The sequence below is a fragment of the Macaca mulatta genome, chromosome 1 (genome assembly GCF_049350105.2).
Source record: "Macaca mulatta isolate MMU2019108-1 chromosome 1, T2T-MMU8v2.0, whole genome shotgun sequence".
Lineage (NCBI taxonomy): Eukaryota > Metazoa > Chordata > Mammalia > Primates > Cercopithecidae > Macaca > Macaca mulatta.
Genome location: NC_133406.1, coordinates 182,255,173 through 182,267,776, shown reverse-complemented (window position 1 = coordinate 182,267,776; position 12,604 = coordinate 182,255,173). Strand labels below are relative to the sequence as shown.

The following is a 12,604-nucleotide window of genomic DNA, read 5'->3' as shown; positions in this document are numbered from 1 at the left end:
CAGGCCACATTCCCTTGAAGAATCAGTAAGAAGATGCAGTAAACCTGGGCAGCAATGGGCCTGGGTAAGGGGTGGACTGTAGCATACAGTGTCAGCATCCTCAGCCTGACCATCTCCACTTATACAAGCCCCCTATTCAACTATCAGTATCTGCAACTCTGCCTCATGGTTCTCTGGGGCCATTGGAAACTTCTCTGTCCACACATGGGGCAAGCAGAAATATCAGGGAATTAGCAGTAGCCTGAACAACATGGTAAACGCCATCCCTACAAAAGATACAAAAATTAGCCGGGCGTGGTGGTACCTGCTTGTGGTCCCAGTTACTTGTGTGGCTGAAGGATAGCTTAAGCCCAGGAGGTCGAGGCTGCAGTGAGCTGTGATCAAGCCACTGCACTCCAGCCTAGATGACAGAATGGAACCTTATCTCAAAAAAAAAAAAAAAAAAAAAGTAGGCTTCAACCAAGTACTAACAGGAATTGGTGCATAAATATCCTAGCTTGCACCTTGGGTAAAATAACTCTGAGGTACATGTTCAGTACTGGCTCCTAGAATTTTCTCAGTGAAAGTATACTCCATTTTCCCACAAAAGTAATTTGTTTTGTAGAGGCCCTTTATTGGCTTTTTTCCCCTCCCTTTTTCATATTCCCTCTCCTTTACCAGTGTATCCTGTATCATCTCCCAAATAAAATATTAGCTTCTGAATATTTGTCTGGCCATTTCCTTCTGGGGAAACAAAACTAAGATAATACCATTGTTTTAATGGTACACATTAATTAGTTACAAGACACATTTTAAAATCATATTTTAACATTGCTGAGATCTTGATGAACTTTACAACTGATGTTATTTTATAGTTTAATAGATAGTACTTTTTTTTCTTAAAGGCACAAAAATTATGGTGCATCTTATAATCTATGACATCTTAAGAGTTAGTGAATTGCACATGGTACTATCTGTTGGAAAAACTTCCAATGTTATTCAGACAATTTATGTGAAGATAACAAATGCTCATTTATCTAGTCACATGCCTAGCATGGGCAAGGAGCTGTCACATTTCATTTAGTCTTCAAAATGACCTTGCTGGAGTATTAGTATTTATTTCTATTTTACAGACTAAAAAATTGAGGTTAAGTGAATTAAGTTACTTACCTAAAGATTTGATCTCAAAGTTCTTTCACTGTACTACAATGCCCTAAACTATTTGTCAAAACAATTTGTATTTGAAATGCATTGGTGACTGGAATTCGAGAATTTTCTTGGTTTATTTTTCCCTTCAGTTAATCAGAATTAAGAATATTGTAATAAATGGGCAATAGTGTTAAAATATGATCATGTCAAGTATCATAAAAAATATGGGAAGACAGGTATTATCACATACTGCTAGCAAAAGTATAAATTATTATAGCACCTTTGGAAAGCACTTGGCAGCATCTAGTAAAAAAATTTTTAAATGTGTATATTCTAGGACCCAGTGATGCCATATTTAGAGATATGCCTCAGGCAAATATTGTCATATGTATTCAATGAGGATTGCCAATGTGGCATTGTATATAAAAGCAAAAACTAGGAACACTCAAACAGCCATCAATAGGGGAACAGATTTTTAAAATTTGGTGTATTCTTGTAAAAGAATAGTGTACTGAATGTGAATAGAACAAATTCACACAGATGAATCTTGATAGGTCCTCAACATATAATGAGTGAAAAAAAGAAAGATACAGCATGATGAGGAAAGCAAAGTAGTATTTACATAAAACTTTACAATATAAAAAGATACTCTATGTTACTTATGAATGTGTGTGTGTGTGTGTGTGTGTGTGTGTGTGTGTGTGTGTATGCTAAGGCATTTTTTAAAATTGAATTCCAGAATCTAAGCCACTCTCATGATCATGGCTGCCTCTGGAGAGGAGTGAAAGAGAATTGGGCTGGGAGGAAAAGTCAAGGAGTTATTCACATTATCTGTTGTGGTTTCACTTTTATTTTCTAGGAGAATATATTCGGGTATTATTTGTATAAACACACTGACATGGTTTGGCTCTGTGTCCCCACCCAAATCTCATCTCAATTTGGAATCCAAATTGTAATCCCCACGTGTCAAGGGAAGGACCTAGCATGAGGTGATTGAATCATGGGGCAGTTTCCCCACGCTGTTCTCATGATAGTGAGTGAGTTCTCACAAGATCTGACGGTTTTATCAGTGGCAGTTTCCCCTTCACTGTCATCTGTCATCATGTAAGACATGCCTTGCTTTGCCTTCACCTTCCATCTTGATTCTAAGTTTCCTGAGCCCTCCCCAGCCATGCAGAACTGTGACTCAATTAAACCTCTTTCCTTCATAAATTACCCAATATCAGGTATTTCTTTATAGCAGTGTGAAAACAGATTAATACAGAGAATGGATACCAAGTGGGTCATTGCTATAACATACCTGAGAAAGTGGAAGCTACTTTAGAACTGGGTAACGAGCAGAGGTTGGAACAGTTTGGAAAGCTCAGAAGAAGACAGGAAGATGAGGGAAAGTTTGGAACTTCCTAGAGACTTGTTGAATATTTTTCACCAAAATGCTGATAGTGATATGGACAATGAAGTCTGGGCTGAAGTGGTCTCAGATGGAGTTGAGGAACTTATTGGGAATTGGAACAAAGGTGACTCTTGCTATGCTTTAGCAAAGAGACTGGCAGCATTTTGCCCCTGCCCTAGAGATCTGTGGAACTTTGAACTTGAGAGGGATGATTTAGGGTATCTGGCAGAACAAATTTCTAAGCAGCAAAGCATTCAAGATGTGGCCTGGGTGCTCTTCACAGCGTACAGCAATATGCATTCACAAAGAGATGGTTTGAAATTGGAACTTATGTTTAAAGAAGAAGCAGAGCAGAAAAGTTTGGCAAATATGCAACCTGACCATGTGGTAGAAAAGAAAAACCCATGTTCTGGGGAGAAATTCAAGCCTGCTACAGAAATTTGCATAAGTAATGAGGAGCTGAATGTTAAGCACCAAGACAATGGGGAAAATGTCTCCAGGGCATTTCAGAGACTTTCACAGAAGCCCCTCCTATCACAGGCCCAGAGGCATAGGAGGGAAAAATGGTTTTGTGGGCTGGGTCCAGGACCCCCCTGCTCTGTGAAGCTTCAGGACTTGGTGACCTGCATCACAGCTGCACCACCTCCAACTGTTGCTAAAAGGGGCCAAGGTACAGCTCCAGCCATTGCTTCAAAGAGTGCAAACTCCAAACTTTGTCAGCTTCCACATGTTGTTGGGCCTGCAGGTGGGCAAAAGACAAGATTGGAGCTTTTAGAACCTCCACTTAGATTTCAGAGGATATATGAAAATGCCAAAACATCCAGACAGAAGTCTCCTGCAGGGGCAGAGCCCTCATAGAGAACCTCTACCAGGGCAATGCAGACGGGAAATGTGGTGTTGGACCCCCCATACAGAGCCCCCACTGTAGTACTGCCTAGTAGAGCTGTGAGAAGAGGGCCACTGTCCTCCAGACCCCAAAATGGTAGATCCACTGACAGTCTGCACCATGCACTTGGAAAAACCACAGGCACCCAATGCCAGCCAATGAAAGCAGCTATAGCTGCTGTACCCTGCAGAGCCACAGAGGCAGAGATTCCCAAGGCCTAGGGAGCCCACTCCTTGCATCAGCATTTCCTGGATATAACACATGGAATCAAAAGAAGATTTGGGGGCTTTAAGATTTAATGACTGCCCAGACAGGTTTTAGACTTGTATAGGGCCTGTGGCCCCTTTGTTTTGGCCAATTTCTCCCATTTAGAATGGGAGCATTTATCCAATGCCTGTACCCCCATTGTATCTTGGGGGTATCTAACTTGCTTTTGATTTTGCAGGCTCAGAGGTGGAAGGGACTTGCCTTGTCTCAGATGAGACCTTGGACTTGGACTTTTGAATTACTGCTGGAATGAGTTGAGAATTTGGGGGACTGTTAGGAAGGCATGATTGGTTGTGAAATATGAAAAGGAAATGAGATTTGGAAGGAGTCAGGAGAATAATAATATGGTTTGTCTCTATCTCTCCACCCAAAGCTCATCTTGAATTATAATACAAATTGTAATCCCTACATGCTGAGGGAGGAACCTGGTGGGAGGTGATTGGATCATGAGGGTGGTTTCCTCCAAGCTGCTCTCATGAGTTTTCATGAGATCTGATGCTTTAAAAGTGTTTAGCAGTTTCCCTTGTCTTCTCTTTCTTGCCTGCCACCATGTAAGACATGCCTTGCTTTCCATTCACCTTCCATCATGATTGCAAGTATTCTGTGAACTCCCCACCCATGTAGAACTGTGCATCAATTAAACTTCTTTTCTTTATAAATTACCCAGTCTTAGGTAGCATCTCTATAGCAATGTGAAAATGGACTAATATACACACACATATGCACACAAGAAAAAAACCTGAAAACAAATATTTTAAAATGTTAATAATTCTTAATTCTTTATGGAAGGAACAGGAGTATTTGTATTAATTTTTGTAGTTCTCGGTATTTCTAAGTTTCTTAAAATAATAAAAATTAATAAAGTTTACTAATACTTTTCCAACCAAAGTATCCAGCTTACTATTTTCTTCCATGGCTATGACTATCTTGGAAGTAGCAGTAAGTGATTATATTATACATGGAATGTAATAAACACTTAGGTTGTTTAAGTCAATACTTCTAAAATCATTTACTAAATGTAGCAATACCACATACTACTACAATGGCTCTATGAAATACAAAATTTATTTGGCACAAGCAAGCACTCATTTGCTATACCCCTAGCCATGGATTACAACCCAGTGAAATGTATTAATATCTACTGGAAATACTCCCACTGGAAACTTTAATTAGCTAACTGTTTCAAGATAAATTTTTGTTCAGGTTGAACAAAAATTCAAAGTTAACATTATTTCTAATAATTACCTATCAGGACAAATTAGATGAAAAGTAGACAAATTCTTTCTTGTTCACTCGCTTAACAAATATATTTGAATACCTCTTGGTGCAGCCATCCCAGGCTCTAGGGATACAGTGGTGAAAACACAGTTCTTCCCCACTGAGCTGATAGTCTGTTAGAGTTGGAATGACAGGAGATTAACAAAGAAGCAAAAAAACATATATAAAGTCAAGTTGGGATGAGTACTATGGAGTAGGAGAAGAAGGTAAATGGAAGTTAAGGTATGCAGGTGAGGTAGAGGTCACAAATTGTCTCCCAGTATTTATTCTCTCCATCTTCTTTTTTATATAGAACCTCTCAGTTTCATTAACTAAGCTCAAGGTCACCCAGCCAGAGATGATATTTCTCAGCCTCTCTTGCAGCTAGGTGTGGCTATGTACCTACGTTTGGGCTAATGAAATATAAGCAATAGTAAATTTCATGTCAGCCCCTAGAGGTAAAACTACTTTCCTTGGACTTTCTCTTCCTCAGCTGGCTAAGAAGTGGCAACAACTATAGCATCCTTGGATGTCACCTGGGAAGGATGTCGGAGATACCTCATGGGCCCTTGATACGGTTTGCCTCTGTGTCCCCACCCAAACCTCATTTGGAATTGTAATCCCCACATGTTGAGGGAGGGACATGGTGGGAGGTAATAGGATCATGGGGGCAATTTCCCCCATGCTGTTCTCATGATAGTGAGTAAGTACTCACAAGATCAGATGGTTTTATCAATGGCAGTTTCCCCAGTGCTCTCTCTCTCACCTACCACCACGTAAGACGTACTTCGCTTTCCCATTCACCTTCCATCATGATTGTAAGTTTCCTAAGGCCTACCCAGCCATGCAGAACTATGAGTCAATTAAACTTGTTTTCTTTATGAATTACCCAGTCTCAGGCAGTTCTTCATAGCAGTGTGAAAATGGACTAATATAGCCCTGGATTGTTCAATGAGAAAGATATTAACATCTATTATGCTGGACGCATGTATTTGTATCTCTTTGATGTAGTAGGTTATTCTGTCCCCTAACTGAGACAGCAGAGATGAATATTTCTTAGGTTGTCATCAGCTTTTCTTAGAATATAGGCATTGGAGCAGATAGCTAATTAGCGTGAAGGAGAGTGTCATTCAAAGGTCTAAGAGGAAAACATCTCAGGCAGAAGGGAAGGAAGTACAAGGTTCTGAAGCCAGAATAAGCTCGGTAGATTTGAGAAACATTAAAAAGGACACCATGATGGGCATGGAGTAAGTTGAAGGAGCAACTTATTAGAAAATAAGGTGGGATGCATATGCTCATTGCAGTACTAGTCACAATAGCAAAGACATGAAATCAACCCAAATGCCCATCAATGACAGACTGGATAAAAAAAATGTCATACATATACACCATGGAATACTATGAACCCATAAAAAGGAACGAGATCATGCCCTTGCAGGGACATAGATGGAGCTGTAAGCCATTATTGTCAGCAAATTAATGCAGGAACAGAAAAACAAACACCACGTGTTTTCACTTATAATTGGGAGCTAAATGATCAGAGCACATGCACACATGGAGGCGAACAACACACACTGTAGCCTGTCTCAGGGGGAATGGTGGGGAGAGAGAGCTTCAAGAAGAATAGCTAATGACTGCTGGGCTTAATACCTAGGTGATGGAATGATCTGTGCAGCAAACCACCATGGCACACATTTACCTATGTCACAAACCTGTGCACTCTGCACATGCATCCCTGAACTTAAAATAAAAGTTGAAGAAAAAAAAAGATGGGAGAAGTAGGCCAGGGTCAGCCAAGTAGGGCTTTTAAGACTATGATTAGGGTTCAGATTTTACTCTATTATGAAAAGGTCTTAAGGAGTTTTGAACAGGAGAATAACAATAATTCATACACATTTTTAAAGGCACATTTGGCTGCTGTATAGAGAATAAATTATAGAGTAGCAAGAATGAAAGTCAAGAACCAGTTAGGACCTATTGTAAATAGTTCAGGGGAAAGACTACTGTAGCCTCAAGTACAGTGGCAGATACAGAAATGGTGAAATGTACTCAGATTCAGGATACAGTTTGAAGACCAAACCACAGAAATTAAGAATGCTTCCAAGGTTTTAAAATAAACTGGGGGATAACTGAAATAGGGAATAGTAGATTGGGAGGTAGAGTATTGCAGCTTATAGTTCTTTTCTGGGCATGTTAAGTGGGTGCTAACCCTTAGACTGTGAATGGAGATGTTAAGTGGGCAGTTGGACAATACAATTCTGAAGCTCTGTAGAGAGGACAAGCCTGGGAATATAAATTTAGGAGTCATCAGCATATCAATGGTAAAAAAGAATGAATGACACCATCAAAGAAGTGAGACTGAATGACATTATCAAAAAAGAAACAGTAGATAGATACTAAAGAAAGGTCTAATAACTATTTGTATTTGAACCTTTGACTTTAGCTCTGCTTTGAGAAACCCAACTAAGAGAGCGCGGATGGAGGATGAGAACACAATGTGGCAGGCAAGTTAAATGGGGGAGGCAATGCATCTTTCAAATATCTAAAGATGGCACAAATCTGTATCATTCTCCCAGGTCTGGGTACTGCTTTTTCTTCATATCTTGGTGTGGAAGGGAAGTTCCAGGAGCTTCTGCTTGGTCTTTCCTACCTTGCTCACTCCATAGCTTAGAGAGCCAAGGCGGGGATTCTGCTCATTCCTGAGTGTGTCTATTCAATTATACAGCTGGGGAAATAGTCACAGCATAAGCCACAGTTGGTCCAAACTCCATCTGACTGTCAGAAGACCCCACTGTGACATGGACTAATCTGCAAAAATGAAACTACTCAAAGCCAACTTGGATGTCACCAAGTGCTATCACATATGACTGAATGATTCATAGCCCTGAAAGGGCTCCCAGCTGAGGGAGCAGGTGGGGACAGACGTCCAGCCCATGTTCCATTTGCTGAACTATGGCAGAAACTACTGGAATATTCTTCAAAATACTACTGGGGAGACAAAATAGATATTGGTCAATGAAAAATGGGAAATCTTGAAAGCTTTTAAAACACAGGTAAACTGCTATACACTTTAAAGCTTTTTAAAAGAAGCATGTAAATTTGGCTATTGCTCATTTGGAAGACAGGACATTTGGCAAACTGTCTTCTGCAAAATGACCTTGAGCTGTGTATTGTATATCAGTTGCACTTACCATCTTGTCTTGGTAGGGGACTGGTGTGGTAGAAATGACACAGAGATGAGAACCACACAGACCTGAGTTTTACCCAGCTCTGTCACATGTCACCTGAGTGATCACACTCCTCTCCCAGCATTCAATTCTTCATCTATAAAATGAGGTTAGAGATAACTCCTTTCTGGTGCATCTGTTGTAAGACTTTGTGCTAATGTATAATGAGGACTTATCCAGCACCTAGCACACAAGGGACAGATAGCAAAGAGTTACAAGAGCATAAGAACAGGAATGAGCTAGCAGTATTTTCACTATACACAAAAAGTATTCATGGACCTTTTCTCATTTAATCCCACATTAGCTCTGTTAGTGAGCAGAGTATTATGCCCTTTTTATATAGATAAACAAACTTGGGTACAGATAGGTTAAATTATTTAAAAGGATCAAATATAGTAAGTGCATGACAGAGTCAAGATTCAGACTCAGGTTTTCTGACTCTAGAGAGTATAAGCTCATGAGAGATGGCTGGCAAGAGTTCTATGTGCCCCCAAATCCCTCCCAGCACTCACAGTGGACTCCTAGTGGCCCCAAAACAGTAAACACAAAGTTGATTTTTAATATATCTTAGGTAAAAGTCATACAAGAATTATACCCTTTTTATGGCTTGCATGGCTTTGATAAATGTTCTCTGCCAATACCATTTTTGTCATCTGAAAAAATGGCAATGAAAATTGTAGCTACCACATACAGTTGCCATGAGCATCATCTGGTTTCAGACACATTTTTTTAGTACAGTATCTGACACATGACACTCAATAATATAGTCGTTGCTATTATTACTAACAAATACTACTTATTAAAATGACCATTTTTTTTAACCTCAGCTCAAATATTTCTGCCTTTTCTAAGACTTCCCTGACCCTATGCTCACATCTACCTCTAGGTTAAAATTAATCTTCCCTTTCGTCTGTCGATGAACATGGGGTTGTTTCCGTATCTTGGCTACTGTGGATAATGCTGCAATGAATGTGGGTGTGCAGGTATCTCTTTGAGATCCTGATATCAATTCATTGGGATATATACCCAGAAGTGAGATTGCTGGATCATATGGTAGCTCTATTTTAAGGAACTGCATTACTGTTTTCCATAGAGGCTGCACTATTTTTACTTTCTAACCAACAGTGGACAAGAGTTCCAACTTCTCCCTAACCTCACAAACACTTGTTATCTTTTGTGATTTTTGTTTTGTTTTTTTAATAATAGTCATCTAAACTGATGTGAAATAATATCTCATTGTGGTTTTGATTTGCCTTTCTCTAATGATTATCAATGTTAAACAACTTGGTACAAATGTGTTGGCCAAATACATACGATGGAACATTACTCAGCCTTTAAAAATAAGAAAATCCTACCATTTGCCACAACATGGATGGACCTGGAAAAAAATTATGCTAAGTAAAATAAGTGAGTCACAGAAAGACAAATACTGCAAATTTATCTTACAAAAGATGTCTAAAGAGTCATATAGAAGTAGACAATAGAATGGTGGTTATGAGGGGATGGGGAATTGTTGTTTAATGGGTATGAAGTTACAGTTACCCAAAATAAGGAAGTTCCAGAAATCTGCTGTACAACACAGCCTGTAGTTAAAAATAAAATATTGTACCTTACAAATTTGTTAAGAGGGTGTATGGGTCAAGGTTCCCTAGAGGGACAGGACTAATAGGGTAGATGTATATATGAAGGGGAGTTTATTAAGGAGTATGGACTTACAGAATCACAAGATGAAGTCCCACAATAGGCTATCTGTCTGCAAGCTGAGGAGCAAGGACGCCAGTCCAAGTCCCAAAACCTCAAAAGTAGGGAAGCCGACAATGCAGCCTTCAGTCTGTGGCCGAAGGTCTGAGAGACCCTGGCAAACGACTGGTGTTAAGTCCAAGAGTCCAAAAGCTGAATAACTTGGGATCCGATGATTGAGGGCCGGAGGCATCCAGCATGGGAGAAAGATGAAGGCTGGAAGAATCAACAAGTCCGCTCTCTCCAATTTCTTCTGGCTGCTTTATTCTGGCCACACTGGCAGCTGAATAGATGGTGCCCATCCAGATTGAGGGTGACTCTGCCTCTTAGTCCACTGACTCAAATGTTAATCTCCTTTGGCAACACCCTCAGACACACCCAGGAACAATACTTTGCATCCTTCAATCCAATCAAGTTGACAGTATTAACCATCACAGAGGGTAAATCTCATGTTAAGTGTTCTTACTATAAAAACAAGCACACACACAAACAACAACAAACAAAACAAAGGGACATAAGAAAACTTTTAGCGGTGATGCACAGCTTCATTATCTTGATTGTGGTGATGGTAGCAGGAGTGTATACATACGTCCAAACTCTGCAAATTGTATACATTTATGGTGTGCAGTTTTTGTATACCCATTATGCCTCAACAAAGCTAAAGAGAAATTAATTCTCTCCTTTTAGGTGCTTTCCTAGCTGTAAGTTTCATAGTATTTGCTTAATGTTTTATCCTAGAGTTACTCTTGCATGTGTATGCTTGCTCACTAGACCCCTGCTAACCAGGTTTCATTCACCTTCCAAAAGCATTTTATATGCATTGCTTAAACATGTTGAGATCACTTTTTCTTCCTTTTCCTTCTTCCAATCCTCCACCCCCACCACACTGCCAAGACCTCCCGAAGAGATTATATTCTATCCAAAACCCAACCTATTCCTTTCAGCTACAGGAGAATTTTATTAAACATGTGGTAACACTAATAAATTCTATCCAATAGAACTTTACAGTTTATAAGGTGTTTTCACTTTCATGATCCATTTTATCATTCATTTTTAAACCCAGATATTGTCCTAATGGACCCAGGATGCAAAGGAGGAGGAAAGCTGCTGTCTCTGCTGTTAAGCGTTGCTTTGAGATGATGATCAGACCTTTCTGCTTCTCAGTACTGAACCAATTGAAAAATGACAAGGGAGTCAAATGGAGATCAAGGTACCGACATTATTGCTTGTAGAGCTGCTTGGTGAACACTGTGTGAATGAAATGTCAGAGTGAGGCTTCCTCCTATGCCACCACCTGCCCCTCCCACCAAGCATAGCCCTTAAGATCTGACTGAGGAAAGACTCTACGGAATAGATACTCAGCCAACTACATGGGAAAGGTGCTTTGTTCACACCCGCAAAGCATGTTTTATAGCACGTTAGCTCTACCCATCAAGGAGCATTTTCATATCATTAAAATAAAGGAAGCAAAGGAGGAAGAAAGGAAGAAGGTCTTCCTTAGGTGCAGTAAGAGAGGGTCAAAGAGTTAAGTTAAAGGTGTTGCCCAAATATCCTTTCCTCCTAGGAAATGGAGTGGAAGACTCTTAGTAAAACATGAGCCCTGGGAAATGAGTTCCCTCAAAACATTCCCTCAGGGACCTCTCAGTTTAACGGGAATTAAGTATTGCTTGTGCATGGGGAAAATGTATAAATAGTTTGATAAGTTCTATACTCAAGGTTAATGAGAAATAGTAAGTTGGAGAAAAGGTTCTAACTTGCTTTGGGATGATAAGGAAAATGTATTTGAGTATATTAAATGTTCATTCTCATATTTAATGAGCACTTAAGATGCGCAAAGACTAGGGGTTATTGAGTTCTCATGACAACCTTATGTGGTTGGTAAAATTGTTATTTCTATCTGACAAGTGAAAGAACAAGCAGAGAGGTTAAGTGACTTATCCAAAGTCACAGTGAGTCTTCAGACACTGAACTCCACTTCAGTTCTTACTACTTTCTAGTTCTATGACTTTCAGCAAGTCATTTAATTCTTTGAACCTCAGTTTCCTCTTTTGTAAAATAAGCCCAAAGAACAATGGCCTAAGACAAAGAAATATGATGCCAGATCTGCACAACTCCTGGGTGATCCATACCCTACCTCTTTTAGAAGGCTGTCATACAGATTAAAAGGAATAACACACATAAAAGTGTTTTGGAGGGCTCGACACAGTAGCTCATGCCTGTAATCCCGGCATTTTGGGAGGCAGAGGCAGGCGGATCACCTGAGGTCAGGAGTTCAAGACCAGCCTGACCAACATGGAGAAACCCCATCTCTACTACAAATACAAAATTAGCTGGGCGTGGTGGCGCATGCCTGTAATCCCAGCTACTCGAGAGGCTGAGGCAGGAGAATCGCTTGAATCCAGGAGGCAGAGGTTGTGGTGAGCCAAGATCATGCCATCGCACTCCAGCCTGGTCAACAAGAGCACAGGAGCAAAACTCCATCTCAAAAAAAAAAAAAAAAAAAAAAAAAAAAAGGTGTTTTGGAAATTTAAAACTCATGTCAAGGTAAGAGATTATGAAACTCATTACTGTACAGTCCAGTGCAAACTGGTGGCAAACACTGCTGGGTCTTGCTATACATTCACTGCAGAGGTCAAAGGAAAGCTTCCCCTCTACTCTCTGAAGGTTCGCTGAAAATAAACTGACAATAGACAGATTAATAGGAGA

The 12,604-nt window shown here is 39.9% G+C and overlaps 1 protein-coding gene across 3 annotated transcripts in view; it reads right to left on the bottom strand.

Annotated features, from left to right (window-relative positions):
* Positions 1 to 5,803: 5,803 nt before the first annotated feature.
* OMA1 (OMA1 zinc metallopeptidase) overlaps positions 5,804 to 12,604 on the bottom strand; it is a 163,814-nt gene continuing 157,013 nt past the window's right edge. For 2 of the 3 annotated variants that reach the window (XM_077955509.1, XM_077955518.1), the window contains exon 9: positions 9,339 to 10,363. In XM_077955509.1, the coding sequence (XP_077811635.1) occupies positions 10,361 to 10,363 (3 nt within the window). In that variant the 3' untranslated portion in view covers positions 9,339 to 10,360. Of the gene's footprint in view, positions 8,342 to 9,338; positions 10,364 to 12,604 lie in introns of those variants that run through there. The other variant, XR_013401597.1, reaches the window with a different exon arrangement.